Genomic DNA, 27,227 nt, shown 5'->3' with positions numbered 1-27,227 from the left:
TCCCTCTCTCTCTGCCCCTCCCCCACTCACACTCTCTCTTTCCCTCAAGGATAAATAAATGTTAAAATTTTTTTAACTTTAAACATACATCCATAAAATAGAATGAACTATTTTATGATTCACTTCAAAGCTGAGTAATTACTGTTTCCTCAATTTATAGATTTTCTTTTAAATAAATCACCTTTTTTTTTTTTTTTTTCTTTCCTCCCCAACCCCAAACAGATTGAGGAAGAGATGTTGGCTTTGCAGAATGAACGCACAGAACGAATAAGAAGTCTGTTGGAGCGCCAAGCCAGAGAAATTGAAGCTTTTGACTCTGAAAGCATGAGACTAGGTTTTAGTAACATGGTCCTTTCCAATCTTTCCCCTGAGGCATTTAGCCACAGCTACCCGGGAGCTTCTGGTTGGTCTCATAATCCTACTGGGGGTCCAGGACCTCACTGGGGTCATCCCATGGGTGGCCCACCACAGGCTTGGGGCCATCCAATGCAAGGTGGACCCCAACCATGGGGTCACCCTTCAGGGCCAATGCAAGGGGTACCCCGAGGTAGCAGTATGGGAGTCCGCAATAGCCCTCAGGCTCTGAGGCGGACAGCTTCTGGGGGACGGACAGAGCAGGGCATGAGCAGAAGCACGAGTGTCACTTCACAAATATCCAATGGGTCACACATGTCTTATACATAACTTAATAATTGAGAGTGGCAATTCCGCTGGAGCTGTCTGCCAAAAGAAACTGCCTACAGACATCATCACAGCAGCCTCCTCACTTGGGTACTACAGTGTGGACGCTGAGTGCATATGGTATATTTTATTCATTTTTGTAAAGCATTCTGTTTTGTGTTTACTAATTGAGATGTCATAGCATTTGGCTGCCGGGTTTTGTTTTGTTCTTTAACTTCTGGAAAAATTTTGAAAGGGGAATTGTGTGTATGTAAAAAGAAATTGGCTAGATTGGGGGTAATTTTTGAACACTGCAAAAATAGAATACAACATAGTGGCGTGAGTCATCACTTTGGGGCTACTGTATTCTAAGAAATTTGTGAAAAGATCTAAAGCCTTCCCCACACCCCAAATTCTTATGAGCCACTCACAGCAGGCAGGCAGCATATGTTGAGCCAAGTGATTATGGAAACACACCTGTATCCCCTCACCAGTGTATTTTCTTTATTAAATTGGTCTGACTTCTCGGCCTCATTTGGAGTAAAAGAGTAGAAATTCACGAACACTAAAGAGTTGCATTGACTTTTACAGAGAGTAGAAAACAACTTAGTTCTTTTTCTGAATGCTGCATAGGTTTGTCAGTTTTTGTTTTTGTTTTGTCCGTTCAATTGTGCCTTCTTTGTGGCATGGTGAGATGGAGGTGCTTCAGGAGATCACAAGTTGTGTGGGAATTGCATCAACAAACCTGTGAGCCTTCAAAGGGGAGACTGGAAGGTGAGAGAGGCCCCTGAAAGTTCATGTGGTGGGTATGTTCAGCAGCAGAGTGAGGAGATGAAGCCTATATATCCTAATGTTTTATTGCTTTTACTGTGATATCTCATCCTAGCTAAGCTCTATAACTCCCAAGACCCCAAACAGTACTTTTACTTTGTACAAAAACAGACATATAGCCAATATAAATCAAATGCCAGAGGTATTTGAAGGATGCCATATTTGCAAACTGCCATCCATTGGAATTCTCATTACACTACATAGACATAATTTGATTATCCTCCCCCTTTTGGCTTATGGGATTTCCTGTTTACAAGTAGAATAGCCAATTATTTAAATATTTAGTTGCCATAGTGAACCAGGAGTCACTGAGCCAATGACTTTACCAGCTGCTGACTAATCCTCATCACCACTGTAGATTTTGCTGCATGTGCAGGTCCTTTTTTTTTCTTTTCTCTCTCTCTCTCTCTCTTTTTTTTTTTTTTTTTTTTTTTTTGGCTGTTTTTGTTGCTGCAGTACTTTACAAACTTTTAGTTCCTTGAGACTTAGTGACTATTTGGCATCATGTTAACATCACACAGTAGGAAACACCACTTCCAGAAGTCTCTAGCCTCAGTGCTAAAGTACTACTGAAAAGGAACTATCAAGTTTGGCAAATTAAAAAAGACAAAAAAAAAGGTTAAGTAAGTTATAGTGGTCAGGGAATCTCTTAATGAAAGCTAACTTTTTTTTTTTCCCCAGAGAGGGGCATGTTTTGTTTTGTTTTATGTTTTGCAATGAAGGATCAACCCAACGCTAAAAGTCAGATGTTCCTTGGCATTCCACACCCAGTGTGGAAATTGAGTTGAAGGTGGTTAAGGAGCTATGAGTATGACTTGAAGGAAAAAAAATGTCCTTCCCAGTGACAGATCAGAGTTTCTTACAAGTTATTGCCCTGCCCCCTCCCCAGTTGTCTTGAAGAACCCTTGCTACTAACTCTGGGTCCTCATTTTCATGTGGTCAGAGGACTCCAAGTTAGAATTCCCTAAGTCTCACTCAGTGACACCTAGACCTGAGTGATGACCAAACAGTAATCTATCACTGTTGAAATCTTGGTTTTTCTCAACCAAATTTAAGTCTTCCCCAGGTATGTCAGCCCAATCTCCATGAAGCCTCCCCTTTAGGAGTTTCTGGCATTCATTTAAAGGTAACTGGAAGAAAAATTAATATTTCAATGTAAATTTTTAAAAAACCAAGGTAACAGTAGAATTCACACTCAGTTTAGGCAGTGTTTCAGATAACACTATGATACATTGTCCTTTTGACCATGCTCATGATCACTAGTTATTAGGTGAATATAACATGCACTTGTCCTAGCTAATGAAAGGGGCTTCTGATTTTCTGAATCTCTCTTTTCTGGCATTAAAATATTACCATATTTCAAACAAACTGAGATATATACCTGTTTGGAGGAAAATGATAGGAGAGCTCTTTAGAATTAATTAAATGTCCAAAAATGTAATGGAATTTTATATATTTCAAAAAACTATCATTCAGTCTGGCCAATCTGTACTACTGGAGGGGGTGGAATATGGAAGCAGATCAGTTTTGCGTACGAAACTCTTTAAAATCCAAAATACTACCCGTGATACATGCTAGAGTCTACTTGTGGACTTAGTCAAATCGAGTTATTGAGTTCATATATACTTTTAAAATCGTGATTGAGTACTGACTCCGCATGTCTGTCCAGTAGGGCTTTGTATCTATCTGATTGAATTGCATGACAGCCAGTTTCACATGTAGGTCATGACTATACCTGGATTATTCCATTAAGTTAATTTAATTAAAATATTTATAGTTTGCAAAAATAATTTCACTTAATTGGTTTGTGTGATCTGACTTCTGAGGAATCTCATACATGGTAGGACTCATCAAAGAGTAAAGCTTGTAGCAGGAAAATATGAAAAGTTTTGAGAGATCCTAAAGAAAGAAGCAGGCACTTTCTGAGTCAGTGTACAAATGTCAACATTTGATCAAATTAATACTACCTCCTCCCCAGTGTTGGTGTTCACTTGGTATATATGTATTTAAGAAAATAAAAAGTATGGGAAATTTGTCCAGCATATCAGAACGTTGTAAATGCTATATCTGGTATCCAGAGCTTGGCAGTAAAAAGTTTCTTGTGTTCACTGTCTCTCCCATTTTTTAAGTTAGCATTTTAAAAATGCAAAACCTCATACCTTGAAATATATTATTCCTAATTGGGTTTCCTTCCTTTTGCACATACTTTTTCTCTTCTTATTAAAGTTAGCTCTAACCCCAAATTATAGGATCTGAAAGTATTTTCATGATATAGAGAATGTTAGCTGGAAAATGTGTTTATATTGTTTTTACTTAGAGCTGCCAGTCCTTTTAGTCCTTTCTATGCCTAGAGATGAATAGTCCTGCGTTTGAACCACCCCCAGGTATAATATGCTTGGTACCCAAGGCCAAGGGTTTATTGATAAATTGAACTTTTTAGCAAAGTCATTATGATTTTCAGCTACCTAGACATCAAGGCCATTCAGTACACTAAAACTGTCCTTGACACTCCTCCCTATTTTTCCTCACCCCCCATCCCCAAATCGAAAACTCTATGAGTATCTTTCTCAGACCGTAAGGCTGACTTTAGTAACTTTCTACTTCTTTAAGTACTAAATGTCTGGCATTTTAAACTTTTATAGAATACATTGTGTTGGACACTGGAATAATACTGTTTATTTTCACCTGTGAAAAAATGACTATTGTACTTGAAACACCTCCTTTGCATTTCTCCATTTGTGCCATTCACTAGTGGAAATAAATTGTATTATACCATGATCTACTGGCTTTTTAAAACTGTGTTAAATATGCACATTTTGGTATAGTTATTATCATTTGTATGTATATACTGTATATACATATGAGTGTCTATATGTGTGTATAGATAGATGGATGTAATTCATACTGTACATTTCCATCAGGGTGCTTAAGGTTCTGTTATTTTGTTATTTCAGTCCTCAGTTAAGGCAAGAATGCATGTGTTTCTTAAGAATGAGTATTCTGGGTTGATATTTATGAGAAGGTGGTCATTAGATGCAATCTTTTCTTTTTTACTCCCTTCTTAGCACTTGTGTGGGTGGAAAGAAAGTTAAGTAAATGTGGAACCATAAGTTGCAATGCAGTAAAATAATGCCAGGGGAGGAGCCAGTTAGTGTCTCTGTGAGTTTGTGTTGTGATGCAATAAACGATAAGTGGTGCAGAGAGAAATGAACCGTGGAAATTACAAACACTGGTGGTGATTCCTCTGCCAAGATGATGAAAAGAACCAGTAAGTCACAGTCTCCATGTGCGCGATCTCGGTGTATTTCTTAGTAGTGATGCCATTGATCCTCTTGCTCTTTTTACTCCATTGATACTAACACTTACACATTTTGCTAAGGACCAAAACAGCCAAGAAAGGAATTACTGCTAAAGCATCTAAGGTTCTCCTAAACAGTGAGATCAACAGGAAATGGCCACTGGGAGAGAAGGATATGGTATTGGTGTGGGGCTTTCTCCCTTGAGCTGCCTCTTCTTGCTTGCCAATAGTTAAGTTCTTCATGCACCTTCCAGCTCTTCTGAGCCACTACTATTCAAGCACAGATTTGGCCCAACACAGCAACCCTTTCCTGGGAGGTTTATATGGTCCTGCATTCTGTCCCATGCTTACAATGTGAAGTGTGTAGTGTGTATTCAAGTCAGAAAATAATATATTTAAGGTATAGAAGTGTGAATCTCCTATAATGATGGAAGAAGAGGTTCTTGTTTCTTAGATAGAAAACTGCCTTCTCTAAGGAACAAAGCCAAAACTTGGGCTGTCATCTTTGAGCTGCTTACCAAAATACAGATCATTATTAAAGAGAGACAAAGTTTCTCTTCTTTTCCCTCACCTAACATGATAGTGCCCCTGAGGTTGTAGCATTGCCTTTGAGAAGGCGCTCACTTACTCTTAAGTTGAGAACTGGAAATTTCCCATCCTCAGATTCCCTAAAGGATGAAGGCTGTGCTGTACACTTAGCAGACTTGCCTCTTGTATGCAAGGACTACTGATTGAAGTCTGTCTTGCTGTGTGTGTGGTTATGTTGTCTGCACTTTTATGAAATCACCACAATAGGTGCATTGGAAATGACTATTAATTTGTAAGGAAGTAAGTTTTATTTAAACATTGTCTAGAAAAAGAAAGTGAAGCTGAGAACTCTTCCGTTATTGTGCATTTATATTTTTCTGCTGAATTCCGGTAGCCCCCTTTAAAGTCACGTTGACTAAGTTTTCCCTCGTTTATATTCAAATTTCCAAAATTTCACTCACACAAAGGAAGAGAACCTGTTTGGCCTAATGACAGTCTTCAGATTACAAGAAATATAAATTAATATGCACCTTATCTGCCTCTTGTGGGTTTCTTAAACTTGCACTTCCCTCCCACCCACCCAAAAATAGATATCTTTAAAGAAAATACAGGCGGAGAATTAAAACTGGGGAGCCATTTACTATGTCACCATCACTGTTAACTGTTTCCCAGCAATCCTAACTTTTTGAAGTTGCGGAGAGATTTTTTTGCGTGTATGTATGTGTCTGTCTGTGTCGGGTTTATTTTTTGATTTTAAATATACAAGAAATTCTTCTTTAATGTAGACAAAAGTGAATCCTCTCTGAAACAGGATGCCCACTGGATATACCAACCTGGACATCTGTAGGTAGTTTGCCATGGAAAAGTGGAGAGAAGATGAGATTTCTGAATGAATGAAAAGGGTGTCTTGATGCCCAAGGAGCCCTCCCCCCGCCCCCCAAGTACGGGTAATTCAGCCTGCACAGTTTCCTTTTCACTCATAGTTTTTATCAATTATGAGTGAAAAATCATGTAATTATCTGTAAATATGTAGCTAACAAATTGACCTAGTTTCTGTATTTTTTTGTTTTTGTACTAAAGTTTATAAGTCTGTGCCAGCTAGAGAGGAGTTGCTGTCATTGCCAGTTGTGGTCCTAGCATCTAATCCTGAAACCATCCTAGGTGACATTTTTAGAATTAATGCTTAACTGTTGTTGAACAGGGGAAAGTGAAGCTTAATCGGTCAGGTTTTACATCTTTTGAAGCAAAGTCATTTTATTTAATATAATGATTACATGTTTTCGATCATGAATGAGGTAGGGAGCCTCCCTCCCCCAGTGGCCATGTTTACAGACGTGTGTTTTGTCTATAAAGTGCAAGAGTTTTAATGTTTATGTAAATTATGCAGGTGATAACATTATGGCTTGGAACTGTTTATTGGGCTCTGTAGCTGAACTTTCAGTGAAATGAACTATGTGAATTGCTGGCACATTGATCCCATTTCTGGAGTATTTTTCTATTTCCAGAATTGCATATGTTCCTTTGTCATTATCCCCACTAAACCTTTCTCTGAAATGCCTTGTAGCCTAAGGTATTACAGGCTGGTAAATATAGACGAGGGAAATGCATTTTAAAAAACCCGTGAACCGTCGTTTGTATGCATTCAGTACTGATATGTTTCAGTGGCAACTCTGAGGTCAGTGGAGTTTAGCAAAATGAGATACCAATGTTAATGAAAAGTGTGTACTCTTTGCTTTTGCATGGCTTGGCTTAGCTTCAAAGGTGTATTAGGGCCACTTGAAAGCATGAAAACCAGTTGTATGGGAACAGGTTTCTCTCAGTGGCACATTTTGCTTTTTCTGAGCCCTCAAGTACATTGCCTCAGCATGAACATTATTGTTACTATAAGTTGCACATGGTCATGGAGTGAATTACGTGATTTAAAAAGATGTAACTGCTTAATGTTTTCAGATTCTGGCTGGTCCATGTGACTATTTGGCACATATCAAACAGTGGGAGAGGGGTGTCCTGGACCCTTCTAACCCCCTTGTTGTCATAGACAACTATATTTAGTTTATTAAGATGTTGGCTGCCCCTGGTGTGTTGCCAGATAGCTCTTTTTTGGTGCCCATTCCAAATGTGCTTCCTTGCATTTCATAATATCAAAGAAACCACCACCCTTCTCCCTAACATTTTATGTGTTACACATTTTCTTCCACATTAAATGGGAATTGTGCCTACTTAGAGTGCCCCTCCAATTAATTACATGTATGTGTCCTAAAATAATCCAAGCCAGAGACACAAGGTGGAAGAATTTTTTTAAAAAGTCCACTTGAGGCCAGTAATTTATCTGACAAGATATTTTACCACATTGTCTTGACACTTGATATATGAGCCTATTAGGAGTTGCAGGTGGTTTCATAGGGCAAAATCCAAGTGGAGAGGATATGTGGGGTTTCTATTAGAAGATAATTTTCTTCGTATTTTACCTTTCCTTTTATGATCCTTCTGTGCTAGGTTAGAATAGGTTAATGCTCCAAATTTATTGAGTTTTGTTTTTTATCTTTTAGAGAAATTTTTACAAAAGCAATGGTCTGATGTAAATAACATTTTAAAGTAATAGTGCACATACCTTTCCCAGACTGTTCCAACCAGATAATTTGTAAATGCTTTAGAGTTTTTTAAATTAACACTTGTGTTGCTAAATCCTATTTATGTAAGTCTGCTAAAATTTTTAACCCATTTAAAACTTAAAACGAACATTTAAATAATGGATGGGTTACTCTGAGCAACCTAGCTTTCAGAACCCCCTTGTTTTAGTGTATGAAAAAGCCTAATGCGCATTAATGAGGTTGGAGAGACTTTGAGAAATATGTATAGTGTATATTTTAAAACAGCTTTGCTTGTATTGTGAAGATTTAAAAACAAACTTGAGATTTTTAACGTAACTATTAACACAGTTTTAACGTAAGTTATCCCACTGGGTTTAAGAGCATCTTGAATGTATAATCCTTTTGGTAACCCAGGTTGGTTTCTGCTTTCACCAGTCATCCAAACATATTATTTATGTTTTTAGTTTTATATACTCATTTCCCTTTGTTTTCCTCAACCAGCATGATTTTTTTGCACATGTATTGTAGAAATTTTTAAGAAAAGTTAAAATACGTCGTTTTCTCTGAATTTCCTTCACTTCTCTCTTCCTTTCTACTAACCCCTTACCTTACAGGCCACATCGCTCCATTTGCATCATTTGTGCAAATGCCAGGGTTGGTTTTTATTTTTATTTTTGCTATTTACCTAAAAAAAGAAAAAAAAAGAAAAAGAAAAATGCTTCAGTCAATTGCTTTTTTATTTAAAAAAGAAAAAAGAAAAGAAAAAAAGCTGTAACCTTATCATTTCCGAGTAGACCATTGAGAGATGAATGCACACCTGTAATGGCCCAGGACCAGCTCTGGTGGCTAAAGGGAATATGTTAACTAAGCAAGAAGTTCTTTTCTAAAAGTGGTTTATATTATTCACGATCTCTTTCCGTTATTCCCACAAGTCAGGGGTCCAGATAAAATGAGGGTTATCAGCTAACTGATATGTTATCATTGAGGTTCATCAATGAATTTGTACATTTCTACTTCCCTTTGGTGAAGGGAAAAATGATGATTTTGCAAGACCTAGATTTTGGCTTGGTTTCTTGCCTCCTTTTTTGGCAGCCTTCATCTTCTCATCTCCCAAAGCCCTTGAGCCTGTAGGGTTTTCGCGGTAGACAAAGGACTTGTGGTCTTTTAAAACTAGGACTGATTTTTTTGGTGAGAGATTATCATGTTGAAAGTGATGTTCTGCCACTTTACTGATGACTAATTTTAAATATACACAGTCCTCTCAATTTTCGGACCAAACAGATGCCCACAGTGGAGGCTTATCAAGGGTTGCAATGGGGAAGAAGCCTCTCCCTCACTGTCAGCACCAGCTGGTAAAGGTGACTGTACAGATGTGCATTTTCCTTTTGGTAGAAATGGTCCGCAGCACTAACTGGTAAGGCTTATTGTACAGTATATTGTCAGTATTCTTCTGGTTCAACATACCTTATAGTTCATATATAACCTGTATTAATTGTATAGATTGTGCATTTAAAGCTGTTACCAAGTTGTCAGAACATAAGAGCGAAAACAAGGTCATATGTAATATTTTGTTTGTAAGTATCCTTTGTATCATAGCAAAGGAAATGTTTAAAAAAATCAACTGTAATAAAGTAATTTTAGTACACAGAGTGTCTGCTTAGTTTTTTAAAGTAATTTTATTTCCAAAAGATCAAGTATATTTCAATTAAGTGACTGTTAATCTCAGGCACAGTGCTAGATGTTGGGGCTATTACAAAAATGTGTAAGATACAGGGAAGAGTGAACTCCCTGATACAGACATAAACCCTCCAGTCTAATGGCCTCAGATTCTCTTTGCCCAGAGAATGAAGTCGCTGATTGTGTTGTGGGTGTGAGGTGGTCCTCATTTAGGTTCTGATGGTTCAGTGCAGGTTCTGCGGTTTTATACAGACCCATGTTCTAGTCTGTGTAACTGCAGCTCCTCCCACCACACACAGACACATGAATGTATGTGGTTCATGGACCTTGTACAGAACTTCAAAAGGTCATTTCATCTGGGTGGTTTTACCTTCCCTAATTTGAAAATTCATATTTTCTGCCCCTGTTTGGGGCAAATTTCTAATCTAGCCCCATTGCTTAAAACACTGTTAAAGTGACTATTTTTGCCAGAGGCTAATTTGGGGAGAGGGAGTTTCATGTTTTTTAGTTAGAAAACATTTTTTTAAATGTTTATTTTGAGAGAGAGTGAGTGAGCAGGGGAGGTGCAGAGAGAAGGAAAGAGAGAGCATCCCAAGCAGAGTCTGCGCTGACAGTGCAGAGCCTGACACGAAGCTTGAACCCACAAACCGTGAGATCATGACCTGAGCTGAAACCAAGAGACGCTTAACCCGATGAGCCACCCAGGTGCCCCTAACTAGAAACTTTTAAGTGTCATTTTAAAAAGTAGAATTGTAACCTGCTTTATTGAAGAGAATACTGTCTGAAAAGTACTTTTAACTTTTTAACACAGCTTTTTAACTTCTAGTGTGTTGATACTGAGCTATTTCTACATTAACATTTTATGTAGTGTAATTATGCAGGAGATCCAAGATTAGATCCCAGATCTCTTATGGCCAGCATTTCCAACCTCCTACTTAGAATTTGGAGGAACTCAAAAAAGGTTTAAGAAACAAGAGTTCTAGGGTGCCTGGGTGGCTCAGTAGGTTAAATGTCCGACTTAAGCCCAGGTCATGATCTCGCAGTCCTTGAGTGCAAGCTCTGCATCAGGGTCTGTGCGGACAGCTCAGAGCCTGGAGCCTGCTTCAGTTTCTGTGTCTTCCTCTCTCTCCCTTCCCCACTCACACTCTGTCAAAAATAAACATTAAAAAACATTAAGGAAAAAAAAATTCTTCATTCTCCCCACATTTGGGCTCTTCAAACTGTAGTGGAAAGAGAGTACTGTAAAACTTGTAGCTTATGTATCCCCTGTCAACAGCCCAAATGTCTAATTTGTCATTGTCTAAACACATCAGAGATGCTCTAAGCTATGCTTTAGCTGTCAAAACCTATCCTGACTGTAAAAGAATTTTGAACATAAATAAAAATTTGCCATAGCGTTTGGCTAGCTCCACAGCCACAGTGGCAATAAGCTAAGGCTATCACTTGCATCTCAGAGATACCAGCTGGAAAATGAGGGTCTCTGTATGTGTAGTGGCCAATTAGTGACTTTAATTGCTACTATATCTGCAGATACTTGTTCTTAATGGTAGAGGAAAACAGAGTTGCTGAGGGCGTTGAGGGTGTTGAGGCTGTGCAGGCTATGCAATAAACAACCTTACGGGTGCCATTTATAGATTAACGTGTGTGGTTTCCCCGCAGAGCTGTGCACTAAGCAGCTCTGAAGACGAATTATTTCCCCTTTCGTTACCATGCTTTATGAAGTCTAAAATGGGCATTATTTACTGTCATCTCAGCCAGTGATAGACTAGAAAAGGCAAAGTATGGCATAAACAGCACTGATTTGGGGTCTGGGCTTTAGCCCCATAACCAGTAATGATGAGATCTTAAAGCCACGTCTTTTCTGACCATTTATAAGAACTAGGAAAACAGTTTTGGGCTGGAACAAATGAACCAATGTGCAACCTGTTAGCTATAACATGGTTATCAGAGAATGTGTGTGTGCACTCGTTGTTTGGGCAAGGGGTGGGGAGAGTTTGCCCTCAATTGAGCAGCCCAGGACCCAGCTCATGCAGGCCTTCCTAGCTTTACCATGAAATTAATAACTGGAACTTCTTGGCCTTGTAAGAATTGGAGAACACATCCCGTCTGAAGGCAAATGCCACCTCATCCTAGAGGTAGAGGTCTTTGAGCTCTGGTTGACAAACTAAGTAGACTTGGACAAGGGGACCTACCTACTTTTATTATTTTATTCTATCCCAACAGACCTTCTGAATTAAGGCCTATTTACAGTCTCAATCTCTTTATGTGGAACAACTTGTAAAATAACTTTCCCAAAGTCCTATGAGTCACAGATAAAGTAGAAAATAGAACCCACATCTCCAAGCTACCTCTTCAGTACTCTATTCCAAGTTAACTAATTGCTCACTGGAAAATATCTCTTTGTGTAGGTATCATTGATTGGGGAATTTTGAGTTTGCTGGGAAATTATTAGCCCAGAGCAGGAGGCCTGGTTTTTGATTAAACAGAGCTGCCACTGGATGTGCCTGAGAACACAAAGCTAGATGTACAGAAGTGAAGCAACCGCCAGCAAACAGAATGTGCAGCGAGGCTCTGTTAACTCTGCAGGTGGGTAAGCAGGCATGGCTCAGTACACACAGGACTTCAGAAGACAAACAGAGCCTTTGTTTCTGGAGATTTAAAAAATAATGACATTCCATTGTTGCAGGGAGACTGCAATTTATTATTCAGACGCAAACAAGTTAGAAGTTTTTGTTCGGCCACAATGGTGATAAGTACTAGGGTATTACGTCATTACACAGGAAGGCTGGACACGGAGGGGTTAGAGACATTTATTTTTGATGTGTTAGTGTCTTGTGTTTCTTTTAATGAAATTCCATTTTTCTTTCAAACTCTTAGTGCTTCCTGGATACTTTAGAGTATAATTGTTGGGTATCTGAAAAACATCCTCGGTCACTTTGGCAAGGTTATTATTTTTTTAAGATTTTATTTATAAGTAATCTTTACACCCAACATGGGGCTCAAATTCACAACCCTGAGATCAAGAGTTACATGCTCCACCAACAGAGCCAGCCAGGTGTCCCTTGGCAAGGTTATTTTCATTAAAATCTTTATGTCCTTTTACAATTCCCAGAATCTGGAACAGGTCTGTGATCTTGATTCCAACCAACAAAAAGTCTTTGCAACTTACCGAGCTCATTACCATTATTTCAATTCACCACCTGTCAGATGAGAAGAGACTTTATATCTAATCTAGACCACCCTTGGGCCACCTGGCTGGCTTGGGGCAAAGTCGGTAGAGCAGGCAACTCTTGATCTTGGGGCTGTGAGTTCAAGTCCCACATTGGGTGTAGGGCTTACTTTAAAAAAAAAAAAAAGTGGGTCACCTGGGTGGCCCAGTCATTTAAGCATCCGACTCTTGATTTCGACTAAGGTCATGATCTCACGTTTTAGAGATCTCACATATTCTGCTGTCAGCACAGAGCCTGCTTGGGAGTTTCTCTCTACCCCTCCCCTGCTTGTTGTCTCTATCTCAGAATAAATAAACATTAAAAGAAAAAAAAAAGAAAACTAATTTAGGCCCCCCCTTATTTCTCAGCACATGTCCCCTCTCTGATGTGTGCCAAATGGCAGTCCAGCTTGCATGTCCCACCAGTTTCGTGGGACTTGCTGCTTCCTGAGGCATTCATTCCATCTCCAGGCCCTCCCTACATATAACTTGTCAATCTTGTCTCAAAAACTGTGATAACTAGGGAAGGTTTCTTATGCCATCCATTGTGGCTTGACTATAGAATCACAAATACTCATTGGCATTGTTACCAAGTCTTACCAAAGTGGCCAATTGTGTCTGCTTGTTTAAGCAGAGAGAGGAATGCAGGCTAAAGTTCATTTCTAAAGGAAGATACCTTAGCGTTACTAAGGGTGGCTGACTGAAAAAGGCTCTTGTGGTCTGGGTGGAAAGTAAGTACAGAGGAGATCCTGACTCTGGGGTAATTTTGAGGTTATATATAAGGCCAAAATGATACTTCCTGTGTCATGACTTTTTCTAACAGTACTCAAATCTTAGAAAGGATACCTTCACCCAAAACAGAGATGATATCTCCTCAAAGTGAGGATTTGGTGCTTTGTTTTTCATACTGTCTCTGGCCAAGCCCCCCTAGACACCTACGTATAAATACATAAAATACTAACTCTTTAAGAGAATCAAGTTCTAGCTAGCACAGTCTTAGGTATCAGAGATCATAACTCACTACTGAGAACTCAACCTTCCGAGTCAACTGTTTGCTTCCTGGCACTCTGATCCAATGTGAGGAGACAGAGGACTCAGTCTACTTCTGAGATCGTGCCTCCTTTAAGCCATGGGGTTTTGGGGAATTTTTTGTTTCTTTGTTTTCTCTTACCATTTGAAGGTGTTAATAAATAATGAAGAGACCAAAAGGAAGGCAAGCAAGTGAATGAGGGCCTGAGAGGATCATGTAAGACTTGAGACCTGGAAAACTCCCAACTCAGAGGTACTTCCTTGGGTTGTCTCAGTTTTTTTTGTTTGTTTTTGTTTTTGTTCTGGTGCCCTCTCTGAGGCTAGTTTTGTTTTGTTGTTTGGTTTTTCCTTCCTCAACCTCATAACTTGGTATTTTGTTCAAGGATCACATATTCTCTCTGGGGTTCTTCTGGCTGGTTTCATGTAATTAGCTATTAACCAAAGCAGAGCCAATATGGGCGATTCCTTCATTGTTACACTGAAGGACAGGGTCACCCAAACCTGCCCCGATAGGGGCTGCACATTCTTGGCAAAATGAGCTGAAAAAGCCGTGATGGGAAGATGAGAAAGAAGTAGCTTCCTGAGATAGGTTATAAGCACGTGGGGCGCAAGGGACACGGAGGAGAAATACCTTAGGGTTTAGGTATTAGGGCCCTGGGTCGAAGGGAATTAATGAAGCCTGGGCTACAACTGAAAGGAAATTTTTATATGTATGTACATGCACCCCACCCCCACAAACTTGTTTTCTTTTCCTTTATTATAAGAAAGTAAACTACAATTTCTCCAAAAGCTATTGTCTTAAAGAACCAGAGTCCCATGGCCAGATACCAGATATCAGAAACAATCCAGAGTTCAGCCCTTGGGGGCTCTGGAAGCCGTGGGCTTAAAAACCACTGGGCTGCTTCCCATTTTGCAGGCAGTTCTGAATGATCCTAGGTCCTGCATATGGGACTGCAGGACCCTGACTAATTGAAATCCCCACTATACCAGATGCTGGGGGAGAGGGGTGGCCAGATGTCAGTAATTCTTGCTCAGCAAGCCCTGTGCCGAGGCTGATAACCAGCAGTAGGACGGCTCCTTTAGATTTCAGTTCCTTGCTATTTCTCCTGCTCAAAAATGGTGAAAGAATGTTAGATGAGGAATGTGGAGGAGGAGGAGCAAGAAATGAGAAAGAAGGGAAGACATTTTTTCATGACAGGATAATGTGCTTTCGATACAATTGAGTGTTGTCTGCATTTCGGGTGAGATTCTTGGATAGTTCAGAGTTTCTTCCTATTTGATCTAGAAGAAGAAGGCTGGACTAAGATCTTCTAAACCTGAAAATTACGGCCCCAGGAATTCCTCATATCAAGCCTTAAACATCTCTCCTCTTTAAAATTGCTTTGCTATTTGTGAGGCCAGGACGGAGCTTCGGGTCAAAGCAGGTGTCTTCTTTCTTGATGACAAAATAAAACTTCAGGGCAAAGCTCTTAGCAACACATAGAACTAGATGCCTGCCCTATTGTTTAATGGCCTAATCCAAACCAGGATGTGTGGATCAATCTGTACGATGCCTTAGTTTACTCTGATCTTCAGCATTATTCCTCATGAAACCAAACACCATAAAACCAGTCACTGAGTGGCCAGATCCAGGAGGAAGTTTTTTCTACATCTAGACGGATGGCCTTTTGAATAAATTGACCAGAAAAACTTGGTAATGGGAAATATTCATAAATCACTGGGTCAGCACCAGCCAACCTCTTGGAACTTTTGCTTTCCCTGGCCCCAGGTGTCTCTCCAGGCTCTGGAGAGGAAGAGACTAGTAGTAGGGTCAGAAAAGAGGGCAACTAACCAAAAAATACCAAAGATACAAGATTTATACTTTTTGCCACTTAGAGAAAGCCCACGTGGCAGAAGAAAAGTAGCTCTGGCTAAGGTTTTCCGGAATAACCTCCAGGAACGGTACTGGAGGGAGCAGCTAGAGTACCTAAGTGTCTGGCTCTTTGAACCATGGTCTGGCAGACTGTGTGTGAGGACTTCCTCTTCCTAGAATCATCGATCTCTCTAGGCTTGAGGTCCTCGCCTGAAGCCCCAGATCTGCCCAACCAAGATTTGCAGAACTAGTCCGGAAGACAGGACCTCAGTCTTCCAGGCACAGACACATTCACTCCATAACTTAACCTCACCACCCCAGCCTCAGCAAGCATTCACTGCCTCTGCCGCCTTTCTCACACTCACGCAAGACTGACGCAGCCACACCGCTCTAGGAGCTTCCACAGCTGCCACAGCATGAAGTCAGCAGAGAGCCACAACCACAGAACCGAATGAGGGAAGTGGGACTAAGACACAAACATCCTGTCCTCACTGCAGTGAGTGGCTCCAGATCAAGAATCAGGGTCACAGAGCCGATTATTTATGTGGGACACAGCTCCCCGATGACATACATAAACCCATTTTCTCTGTAGTCCTTTTGAGTGAGAGAGTATTTTCTCCTGAATCCATGGCTTACATGGTGCTATTCTTTGGTTTAGGAGGTTGATGACAGGAGACAGTGACAGCCCAGCTGCTGACCAGGAAGAGCCAGGATGTGTTGAGCAAAGCCTGGGGCGGGAGTGTTCTCCGGGTAAAGTGAGCACCAGCTTGCTGGAAGTCCCATGTCTTCCCACGGACCAGTTCAAGAGAGAAGGGGCTGAATCAGTGATCAAGAGCTGGGACCGCCTGCCGCCTTCAGTCCTCACTACCTTTTCAGGACTCTGGCGTGCCCAGCCCTGCTCTTCTGTGCAGGACTAGGGATGTTCCTGGGCCAGGTCTCACCTTGTGTACGATCGCTTCCAGCTAAAGATCTCCTCCAGATGGGAAGAGGGAGAGACCTCCTGCTTCTGCAGGGTTCCCCAGCGACGGCGGCCCCCTAGGAATGAAGCTCGGCGCCTGCTCAGCCCCTTCATCCTCTCTTCCATTCGGAAGAACTCAGTCAAGGCCCGGAAGTACTCCAAGATGACCTCATGGCTCCAGGCTGGCAAGGGCTCCTGGCGCAGGAAGCCACAGTGGCCTCCGTGGTGACTGAGCAGGAGGAAGAAGTAGGGGTTGCTGTGAAAGAGTTCGGTGGGCAGAAAGTGGTCTGGGGGCCCACACACGGGGTCATCAGCACTACAGATACACAACACGGGCACGGCGGCCTCGTCCACATCCCGGAGGGGGTCGTTGTGGTCCCAATAGGTGTCCCAGCTGATGGGGAAACTCTTGGTGTGGCAGAAGAGGGTCTCCTCAAACTCTCTCAGGGAGCGGCTCCTGAACAGTTTGTGGGTGTCCACTGTGTCCTGCAGGGCCGAGGCGTACCTGGCAGCAAGAAGGTGAACGGGGAAGGTAGGAAGGAGAGGGAAGAATGAGAAAACAAATTGATAGCAGAAGTAATGGGGAGGCGGGGGAGGGGGGGGAGTTCACAGGCCAGATTCTGGCCACAGAAACCTTCTTTGGCCATATAATATTTTTTAAAACTTGCATTTCATTGTCATCATTTAAAGATTTTTTTTTCTTTAAAGTTTTATTTAAGTAATCTCTACACCCACTATACGAGTGGGGCTTGAACTCATGACCCCGAGATGAAGACTCCTGTGCTCTTCCAACTGAGCCAGCCAGGCACCCCTAAAGATTTTATTTTTTTAAGTAAACTCTACACCCCAATGTGGGGCTCAAACTTTACAACCCCGAGATCAAGAGTCACGTGCTCTGCCGACTGACTAAGCCAGGTGCCTCATCATTGTTTAAAACCAGGAGGTTTTACATAAAAGGCAGCTACTTGGGTTCTCGAGGGAAATGGAAAGGTCTGGCAACGTGGGCTGGCATTCCTCAGGGCAACAAGCAGTGCATCTCTTCCCTTTTTCCTGTGTCACAGTTCCTACCAGGCCTGCCACTCTTGACGTTACCTGCCCAGCCCTGGGGCAGCAAATGACTTTACAGCCAATGATCCATAGTGTGACAGCTCTCCTCCTGATCACAACTTCTGATCCTCTGTAGGGAACTTGCTTTGAATTCTCACCTCCTGAACCCCTGCTAGAGCTCCCTGGCTCAGACTATCCAAACCAGCAGGTGACATCCCCCATCGTTAACATTTTACTTTAGGTTATATTAGCCTTTTTTTTTTTTTTTTTTAAGCTAATATGCTGGGGGCGCCTGGGTAGCTCAGTCTGTTGAGAGTCAGACTCTTTTTTTTTTCAACGTTTATTTATTTTTGGGACAGAGAGAGACAGAGCATGAACGGGCGAGGGGCAGAGAGAGAGGGAGACACAGAATCGGAAACAGGCTCCAGGCTCTGAGCCATCAGCCCAGAGCCCGACGCGGGGCTCGAACTCACGGACTGCGAGATCGTGACCTGGCTGAAGTCGGACGCTTAACCGACTGCGCCACCCAGGCGCCCCGAGAGTCAAACTCTTGATCTGAGCTCAGGTCATGATCTCACGTGAGTTTGAGCCCCGCCTCGAGCTTGGGATTCTGTCTCTTCCTCTCTCCACCCCATTCCCCTCAAAATAAATAAACTTTAAAAAAAAAAAAAAAGCCTAATATGGTGCCCAGATAATGGCAAATAAATGTGACCTTGAGCAGTGATGCAGGTATTCCTAGAGAGGGCCCAGCAGCAGAGGAAGTGGCTGGGAGTATCATTACTTTACAGGGTAAGCTCCCACAAGGGAGCCTGAGAGCTACTGCTCTGGGGAAGAGGGACATTTTTGCTGCTTCCACCTCCATGGAGACAGCCCAGCACCCTGACAAGGGGGCCAGGACAGGCAGCTCAGTCTTTTGGGTGGTTCAGTCCAAACTTAAGCCAGTTGAATTTGGATGTGCGTCTCCTACAAACATTCAAAAAGATTTGCCCTTTTTTTCAATCCCAAATTTCCATGGGCAGGGCAGATCCTAAAGGCCCAGACTTCCTCTCCACTTCTCTCACCTTACTCCAGCTGGTGCCCAGAGTCGGCACTGGTGGTGGTCATTTGGGGATGGAAATTGGCAATTAAGCCATATAAGAACACCTTACCCTTGGACTCCTCACAAGTTCTGGGTTGCCATGACAGCATTGGGCCATTGTGGAGCTCAGGGATTGGCCTTCTCACAACAAAATGGGGCAAGGAAAGAAAGAGGGGGCACCTGGGTGGCTCAGTTGGTTAAGTATTTGACTGCAGCAAATTCAAGCCCTGCATTGGGCTCTCCGCTGTCAGCTCACAGAGCCTGCTTCAGAACCTCTGTTTCTCCCCCCACACATATATTTCTGCCCCTCCCCTGCTTGTGCTTTCTCTCTCTCTCTCTCTCAAAAATAAACATTTAAAAAATCTATTTAGGGGTGCCTGGGTGGTTCAGTGGGTTGAGTGTCCGACTTCAGCTCAGGTCATGATGTCGAGGTTCATGAGTTCAAGCCCCGTGCTGGGCTCTGTGCTGACAACTCAGAGGCTGGAGCCCACTTGGGATTCTGGGTCTCCCTCTCTCTCTCTCTCTGCCCCTTCCCTGCTCGTTTTCTCTCTTTCTCTCTCTCTCAAAAATAAATAAAAACGTTAAAAAAATTTTTAAACTAATAAAAATTAAGAAAAAAAAAAAAAAGAGGAAAGAGAAATCACAATTGCCACCACTTTTTGAGCACCTACCCAGTGCTAGGATTTGAACCCCAGTAGTTCTGACTGCAAATCCCAGGTCTTTCTGCACACCACACTTTCTGCTATAATGTCTTTGATCTCATTTTGCCATTTCCTAGGAAAGCAACGGTGCATGCTGAGATGTGGTTATTTGCTGTGGGAACATCGATCAGGCCTTCTCAGTGCCAAAGTCTCACCTGTCACAATAATGGTAGATTGCTCTCCTTTTGGAGACTTTTTTTAAAAACTATGTTGACATATTCTTTAAATTTTGGGATTCAATATACCTAGGAATATGCAAAACATTTGTCAAGTCCAAAGAATGTTAAAAATCACGTAACACCAAATTTGTGATTCCTATCACCTCCAGTCTCAGACACTGGAAGGAAACATTCTAGATAATCATTTGTAATTGCTTCCAGAGGCCTCTTTGCTGATTTGACAAACTGTGTGAATTAAGTGGTAAATGTCAGGTGCTGCCTCTGCTACAGGTGGGGCAGGTGATCAGGTTGCTAGGACACGCTGGGGCTGAGGTGAGGCCACTCGCTCTAGGCCAGGAGTCCCTATTTTAGCATAACGATGCGAGCCCATCTATGGCTTTTAAACCTGCTTCCCTGGTTCTGTGTAGACCAGAGGGTTAGGGCAGCTTCAGAAATTGTGTGAGGAGAACTTTGCTCAAACTGCCCTAAACCTATTTGATTCAATACTAGGCAGAGATGTTTCTTGGTCAGCCTAAGACCTCTATTGCCCCCTTGCCCGGCTGGGGCCTCCGTTACCCACCTGCTGAGGGTGATCTTCTGGTGGAGCAGAAAGCCCCGCTCGTAGGGCCAGGGCAGGCCGGCCTCAAACCACTCGCGGCAGCGTAGCACCGGCGAGATGCAGGCGGCGCCGGTCACATAGCTGGAGGAGCCGCACTCGCCCAGGTAGGAGAGCAGGAGCGCTGAGCCTGAGCCCTCGCTCACCGCGAACAGAGGGGCCGCCGGGTGTCGGAAGCGGATGTAAGTGACCGCCTCCTTGAGGTCGGACGGGTCCCCAAAAGGCTGCAGCCGGGGACTGACCAGCGGGCAGCCGTGGTGACCGCGGCGGTGGAAGATGACCGGGTAGTAGCCGCGCTCCAGGGCGAGCAGGCAGAGGCCGAGCACGTTGCGAGTGAGGCGCCCCCATGCATTGGGGATCACCAGCAGCACCGCGGGAAGGCCCCCGGCGTTGGTGACCCGCCGACCCCGGGGGCAAGGTCCCACGACCCAGTCTAGGGCCACCAGCCCGTCGTCCGCCAACTGCAGGTACTCTCGGGCCAGCTCAGGCCCCGGCCCCACCGGCAGCACAAAGTGGCAGAGGGTCTGCAGGTGGGGCCCGGAGAGCCAGGAACGCGGGCGCGGCTCCAGAGCTGCTGAATGTCGTAAGGCGCTCAGCAGGCACTGGGCCAGCGCCGACGGCTTACAGATGAGCCTGCACCCTCCGGGCAGCGGCTCACGCCCGTCGCTGAACTCGTCCGCGGCGCCTCTGCCGTCCACCTCCTCCTCGTGGTCCCGGCCGCGAGGCCCGGGCAGAGTCCTCGCTCCGACGGCGCGCCGCAGCCGCGGGGCGAGCAGGCCGAGCAGGGCGAGCGCGGCCAGAAGCAGGGCGAGGGCGGCGCCCCACGGCGGCATGGCAAGGCGGGAGAGCCCCCGGCGGATAGCGGGCGGCGGGTGGAAGGCAGCGGGGCCGTCCCCTCGGCGAGCTCCCCGCTCTGCCCGCGGCTCCGCCCGGCGGCGGGCAGCTGCCCCAGGCTCTCCTGCGCGGAGGTGGGGGGTGGACGCTCCGGATTGGCCGTGGCCCCGCAGAGGCAGCCAGTTCGGGCCCGGCTCCCCTCGCCCGCCCCCCACTCCCGCCCCTGGCCCTTTGTACAGCGATTGCGACAAGCTGAAGCAGAGGGTGAAAGGAGCCTAGGCCACAAAAAGGGAGTGAGGACGCGCCAGAGGGCCGGAAGGGAGTGGGGAGGGCAGCGAGCCGAGGAGTGGGGTGTTGTCGGCAGACAGTGGGGAGACTCGGAGACCGAGGATCCGGACTCAGGGATGAGCATCAGAGTCCGCGCCGACCCCTCCCCTCTGCCCCGCTTGGTGTGTAGCTGCGAGGGTAGACCCTGAGTCGCTGCGCCCTCAGGGGCCGCAGTTGAGAAGTAGCAAAAGGGAGAAGTGCATAAACCACAGCTCGGGGCGCGGGCTCTCCCGTTCCCGCGGGGCGGCTGCAGCCTGAGCCACCAGCCGCGCCTCCCTCCCGAGGCTCGGCCGCGCTCTCTGACCTGTGTGTTCGTCTCGGCCCCGCGGGCACCCTCAACTGCGCGAGAGCCCAGTTGGGCGGGGGTCCGGCTCAGCGCCAGCGAGGGCTGGGCCGGCGTCCCTCCCAACAGCTGGTTTGCTGCAAGGGGCTCGTTCCCTTGCCTGCATCAGCGTGCGGTCTCTATCCCGCCCCCGCCCCCACCGGGAGCATAGGGTTCCCCAGGAGCCTGGCTTCAGATAGAAGAAATCCTCAACACCGCTCCCTGAAAAAGACCTCCCCAGAAGCAACAGCCCCAAACTCGGGGAAAAGACGCACTCGGGTGCCTTGCGAGAAGGATGCCTGTCACCCTACGATGGGGCCATGGCAGGGGATAGATTGCAGGCCCTTCATCGGTTCAGTAACTGGCAACTGGGGGGGGGGGGGACGAGGGATGGGTAAGAAATCCCCCTGTAGGTCACGTTCTTGCTCTATTTAGAAATAACCCGTTCTCGCCCTACTTCTAATTTGAGGCTGGGCAGTTCAACCCTCATCCTCCACCCACGTTCCCTTCTTTCGTCAAAATTCTGAGTCGGGCCAAGGAGAAGGGCATTGGAAAGAAGACAGCAGAACCGGCGCCCCCCTGCAGGGGAGGTCCGGCCAGCGCTCCATGCTGGGGGCGAAGCCTGTGACTCCATCTCACGGTGACAGATGTCTCCCTGGGCACATGCCAGCCATCGGTGAACTAACGACGACAAGAGCGGAGGCGGGCATGGGGGAAACAAAGCAGCCCCAGGCCCGGCTTCAGCGTCCACGGACTTCTGGGCCTAGGGAGGGTGGTGGCCTGAGACCCTCCGAAGCTCCTCTGGGTTCGGGCCCTATTTGCGAGGGCACGAGTGGAATGGGCTGAAGGTGAAGCTCTAGAGCGGGGACGCTCTTCCTCCCGCAGCTCGGACTTCGTGATTCTGCCCCTCTTCTAGTTGCAGGTCACACTGACGTGTATGAAGCGGGTTTGCGGGAGGAGCGTACCCGTCTTCCCTCCTGGGCCACTCGGTCCACTGGGATCCCACTTCCCGCCCTTCGCCTGGCTCCATGATCCCACCCAAGCACTGAAGCTGCCCTCCGCAGGCCGTGGAGACGCGCTGGGACTGAAGCGCGGGTGAAGGAGAGGTCCCCGCCTGTGCTGCAGCGCTGTGCGCCTGGGCAGGGTTCCTACGCAAAACTTTTCCGGCTTCGGGCTTACGACGCGTGCGCGCAAGGTCGGTGGTTGTGGGCGGGTATTGGGGCGGGGCGGAGGCGGGGCGAGAGTAGTACGCAGCTGCGGGGGCGGGGCGAGGCGGGAGGCGCGCGATCTTGGGAGTCGTGTGCGGGTGGGGGCGGGAGGGTGCGCGCGCGCGATCCCGGGATCTACGTGGGCGCGCGCGGGGGCGCGGGGAGGGAGGGGGCGCGCGTTCCCTGGCTTGTGGGACTTCGGGCCGAGCCCCGGGCCGCCGGGATGGCGCCTCAGCCGCCTTCGCCCCAGCTGCTGCTTCTGGCAGCCCTTGCGGGACTCCTAGGTCCCAGTGAGGTAAGGCGACCCGATCTTGAGCAGGCTTCGGCCTGAGATCTCAAAGCGCTTTGTTGAAAGTTGGTCCTGGAAGGAGTGGCGCGTGGAGGGGGAACTAGGAGTCCTCCCCTGACTGGCTGGGCCTGGGAGGGAGAGGGCAGGGCCCACACCGAGGCTAGTTCTCCCGGTTCTGTGCCTTGGACCCACAGGTGGTAGCTGAGCCAGAGGAGGAAGCGGGGGCCAGTTGTCCCGAGGGCCCGTGGCCTCTGCCCCCACAGGTAGGAGCTTGGCGGGGGATGGGAGAGAGGGGTGTGAAGGGGTAGTCCAGCCCCGCTCTGGCCTCGCTGCACCCTCCACCGTCACCCTCTGAGGACCTCTGCCGGTTCCTCTGGCCCTCAGTTGCCAGCGTCTCCATCCCAGCCTGGCCGGATGGGGCCTGCTGTCCCCTCCCCACCCGCAGGCGGAGCCCCAGCTGCTCTAAGCCCTCCTTTTCCCCTCGTGCATAGGTGTCACCAAGAGTGACCTACACGCGGATGAGCCCATGGCCGGTAAGTACAAGCAGGGAGCCATCCTTGGTGTCTGCCCCCGGAACAGCGAGCTCCTTGCAGGCTTCCTCCGCTTTTTCTGCTCACCAGCTCCATTCTTCACCAGTTCCCTCAGTGTTCGTAGGCCCGGGACAGTGAGCCACAAGCCTCTGTCGTCTGCAGTGCTGTGTCAGGAATGCTGTCCAGTAGCTGTCTGCCCGTGGGCAGGAGGCTGCAGGGGGAACTCTGGCCCTAGTGGCAAAAAAACAACCCATGCCCCAACTCTGCTGTGTGACTGTGGAGAGTCTCCTGACTTCTCTGAGCCCCAGTTTTCTTAAGAGGGGCTGTTAATAATGTCCCACCTCCCCAGGACTAAATGAAATGTGTGTGATAGCACTTTGAGAAGTAGGAAGCTGTATGAGGTAAAGAGTGTGCCTCAGTTACTGGGCACCAGACCGTGGCTTCACCTTGCGTGGCTGCCTCTCTGTTTTCGAGGCCAGTGGTCAGATACCTTCCCTGTCCCTTTGGTTTTCCTTTTGAAATATCTAACTTTAAAAAAAAAATTTTTTTTTTAATGTTTTTATTTTTGAGACAGAGCATGAGCAGGGGAGAGGCAGAGAGAGAGGGAGACACAGAATCTGAAGCAGGCTCCAGGCTCTGAGCTGTCAGCACAGAGCCCGATGCGGGGCTCGAACTCACAGACTGTGAGATCGTGACCTGAGCTGAAGTCGGAGGCTTAACTGACTGAGCCACCCAGGCGCCCCTAACTTTTTTTTTAAAACCTTGTAATAGCTTCTGGCCAAGAAACCTCATGCCACCCACCTGATTCCTTCCCTCAAACAGCCCTTTCATTAAGTCATTCCACTGTTTGGAAACCTTCAATATCTTATTTCTCGTCTTATCATGGTCATACCCAACCGACCCCTCGCTCCCACCCCCAGCTTTTCAGGCCTTGTCTGACCTCCCCAAATCTTTGGTTCTTCTCCAGTCATCTTGGTCTATCCACCACACGTGTGAGTGTCAGGCTTATTCCCACTGCTGTACCTTTAATGCCACTTAGTCTCCACACCTGGCCTATCCTGACTAGAAGCTGGAGTGGGCAGCTCCCTGCCCTCCTGCCATCCATCCCATCCACCTCCAAAGCCCAGTGCAAGAGTCAGCTCTTTCTTGAGAACTTGCCTGATCGCATCAGCCCGTATTCATCACCTTCTCCAAATTCATGTAATGCTTACAACTTCTCTCTTACAACTTAATGGCTAATCACTTTGAGTTCTATTAGTTCTTTCATTTGCATTAGTTCTATTGCCCTGAGTTTCCTCTACATTTCCCGCAAGCAGAGTCCAGGTGTTGTCTTTTGGCATCTCCTGTAACATCTGGCACAGTGTGGAGCATTAGGTCAGCACAATCAAAAATAATTAGCAATTGATGAAGTGTTTGCATCGTGGAACCGTGCACCTGCTGCCTGAGTGCCCTGCATTTGGATGTTTGGGGAAGATTGAATATATAGGTAGATCAGTAGATAGGAGACCTGTTCTCCATTTGGGGGATGCTTACAGTCTAGACTGGGGACCCGTAGAGCCACTGTCACAGGTGCAGAGAGATACAGCTGAAGAGTGTGTTCTGACAGCGTTAACCAGGCTTGCTGTCATGGAAGCTGTGAGCTTTGAGGTGTGGCATTTGAGGGAGAGGAGGGGTGAAAATGCTCAGAGGCAGAAGGGAATGCTCACCAGTACCCAGGGCTCTTTGTCCTTTCCTGAGCCCTGAAGGTGGGTCATCTGGCTGCCTTGGAAATCCCTTTAATAAAGCTGGTCTCCAGGACGGGAGAACTTGGGATTCTCAGAGAGTCATCTGGCCTGGCTTAATGTCTCCATGCCATTACTCCAGGCTGAGGATGTCACCTTCCTCTACCACCCCTGTGCCCACCCTTGGCTGAAGCTCCAGCTTGCCCTCCTGGCCCACGTTTGTGTGGCCCAGCCCTCACTGGCCCCGGACTCCAGCCTTACTCAGGAGCGGGTAAGCAGTTGATGAAAGGTCGTTGTTTCGCACTGGCAGAGGCTGCAGCCCCATGTGCAGGAAAGGAAAATTCAGGGACTTCCTCTTGCTGGCTCCCCACCTTCAACTTAGTTCTCCTTTCCTAGCCCTTGGTGCTGGCAGCATGTGGGGTGGTGCTGGAGATGGCATGGATAGAGCCAGCCTGGGCTGCCCACTGGCTGAAGAGGCGGCGGCGGCGGCGGAGGAGGCTGAGGAAGGAGAAGGCATGGTTCTGCTCTGACGGTCTTTCTGGGTCTTCTCCCTTGGTGCCAAGACCAGGTAGAGGGAGGCTGTGCCGGAGAGGGTGTCTGCAGGTGAGGGGTGCTGGGCTTGGTTGGTGGTGGGGTCCTTGGGTTATCTGGGCAGGAAAAGGGTGACTGCTGTCTCTCTCCCCAAAGGCCCCAGCTTTGGCTTTTACCCTGCGGAGCTGGCGGCCCCCAGGTGTGGAGGAGGCAGCTGGAGGGTCCGGGCACCTCTCTGCTGGCGGTGCCAAGAGGCGTGGGCCGCGGGCCGCTCTCGGTCTCCAGCCCACGCCCTCAGCCCTGAGGCTCCCCCCTGCCTCTCCACGGAGCTTGGAGGCCAAGCAGCCCATGCCGGCAGCCCGGGGTGAGGGGAGTGATGCCCCATCTGTGCCCACTCTCCCCTTGATGCATGAGGGGCCCAGAGGCAATGCCAGCTCCAGGATAGAGGCTCAAGTGCTCAAAGGGCAAAGCAGCCCAGGGGACTGTACCTGTCCAAGTGAGGCTTCCCCAGCCCCTCGGGCAGCAGTGCCCCCGCGGGTAGCCCGGGGCCCTACCCCGCGCACGGAGGAGGCTGCTTGGGCGGCCATGGCCCTGACCTTCCTGTTAGTGCTGCTCACTCTGGCCACGCTCTGCACACGGCTGCACCGAAACTTCCGACGGGGGGATAGCATCTACTGGGAGCCCACAGGGGACAGCCAGGACACGGTGGCTGGTGAGAAGTTAACCCTCCTTACCCACCCAACCCAGCCCTGGACCTCCAGGGCATCCCTGCCGATCACCGACCCTTCCCCACCCTGCCCGTAGCTGTGCTGAAGCGGAGGCTACTGATGCCCCCGCGCCGGGTCAAGCGCTCCCGCCGGAGACCCCTCCTCCCGCCCACGCCGGACAGCGGCCCGGATGGGGATAGCTCCGACTGACTTGACCCGAGCCCTGCCACTTTGGCGGATTTGGTTTCGCCGCGCCTGGTGAGGCCGCGACCTCTGCCACGTGGACCCTGCGCAGGACCGCCCCCTGGTGGCCGGATGGAGCAGTCCTGCCTAAGCATTGCAAACGGGCTTGTTCTTAAGGTGTGGTTGGCTGGGGGCGGCGGGGGTGGGGGAGGGATGGGCTGTGTTTCTAATTAAATTATTTTGGTAGAGTTTGGAGTTGAGCTTGTGTCTCTGCCACACAGACACTCCCAGCCAGGACACTGTCCTCGGCCACTTAGGTTTTGTTTGAAGTGGGTGCTTACAA

General features: G+C 47.1%; 3 protein-coding genes across 5 annotated transcripts in view; 2 read left to right on the top strand and 1 right to left on the bottom strand.

The window, feature by feature from the left end:
- Positions 1-9,557, top strand: part of TAOK1 (TAO kinase 1) — a 145,990-nt gene extending 136,433 nt beyond the window's left edge. Inside the window, 1 exon segment of the mRNA XM_030295661.1 lies at positions 223-9,557. Within this exon segment, the coding sequence (XP_030151521.1) occupies positions 223-684 (462 nt within the window). The 3' untranslated portion in view covers positions 685-9,557.
- Positions 9,558-16,192: 6,635 nt separating this feature from the next.
- Positions 16,193-22,898, bottom strand: ABHD15 (abhydrolase domain containing 15). The gene is made up of 2 exons (XM_030295656.1): positions 20,197-22,898; positions 16,193-17,137 (listed from the first exon to the last, which is right to left on the bottom strand). The coding sequence occupies exons 1-2, from the start codon at positions 21,063-21,065 to the stop codon at positions 16,612-16,614; spliced, it is 1,395 nt and encodes a 464-aa protein (XP_030151516.1). The 5' UTR covers positions 21,066-22,898; the 3' UTR covers positions 16,193-16,611.
- Positions 22,899-23,100: 202 nt separating this feature from the next.
- On the top strand, positions 23,101-27,103 carry TP53I13 (tumor protein p53 inducible protein 13). 3 transcript variants are annotated; one of them, XM_030295658.1, is made up of 7 exons: positions 23,101-23,218; positions 23,407-23,475; positions 23,704-23,745; positions 25,606-25,734; positions 25,860-26,066; positions 26,151-26,706; positions 26,799-27,102. In XM_030295658.1, exons 1-7 carry the CDS (start codon positions 23,147-23,149, stop codon positions 26,909-26,911), a joined length of 1,188 nt encoding a protein of 395 aa, XP_030151518.1. In that variant the 5' UTR covers positions 23,101-23,146; the 3' UTR covers positions 26,912-27,102. The 3 variants fall into 3 exon arrangements, with proteins under 3 accessions (XP_030151518.1, XP_030151520.1, XP_030151519.1); XM_030295660.1 differs by lacking the exon at positions 25,606-25,734 and having other exon boundaries at positions 26,799-27,103; XM_030295659.1 differs by lacking the exon at positions 23,704-23,745.
- The last annotated feature ends 124 nt before the right edge of the window (positions 27,104-27,227 follow it).

The sequence above is a fragment of the Lynx canadensis genome, chromosome E1, assembly GCF_007474595.2.
Source record: "Lynx canadensis isolate LIC74 chromosome E1, mLynCan4.pri.v2, whole genome shotgun sequence".
NCBI lineage: Eukaryota > Metazoa > Chordata > Mammalia > Carnivora > Felidae > Lynx > Lynx canadensis.
Note: the sequence above shows the minus strand (reverse complement) of the source record. Positions and strands in the feature narration are given on the sequence as shown.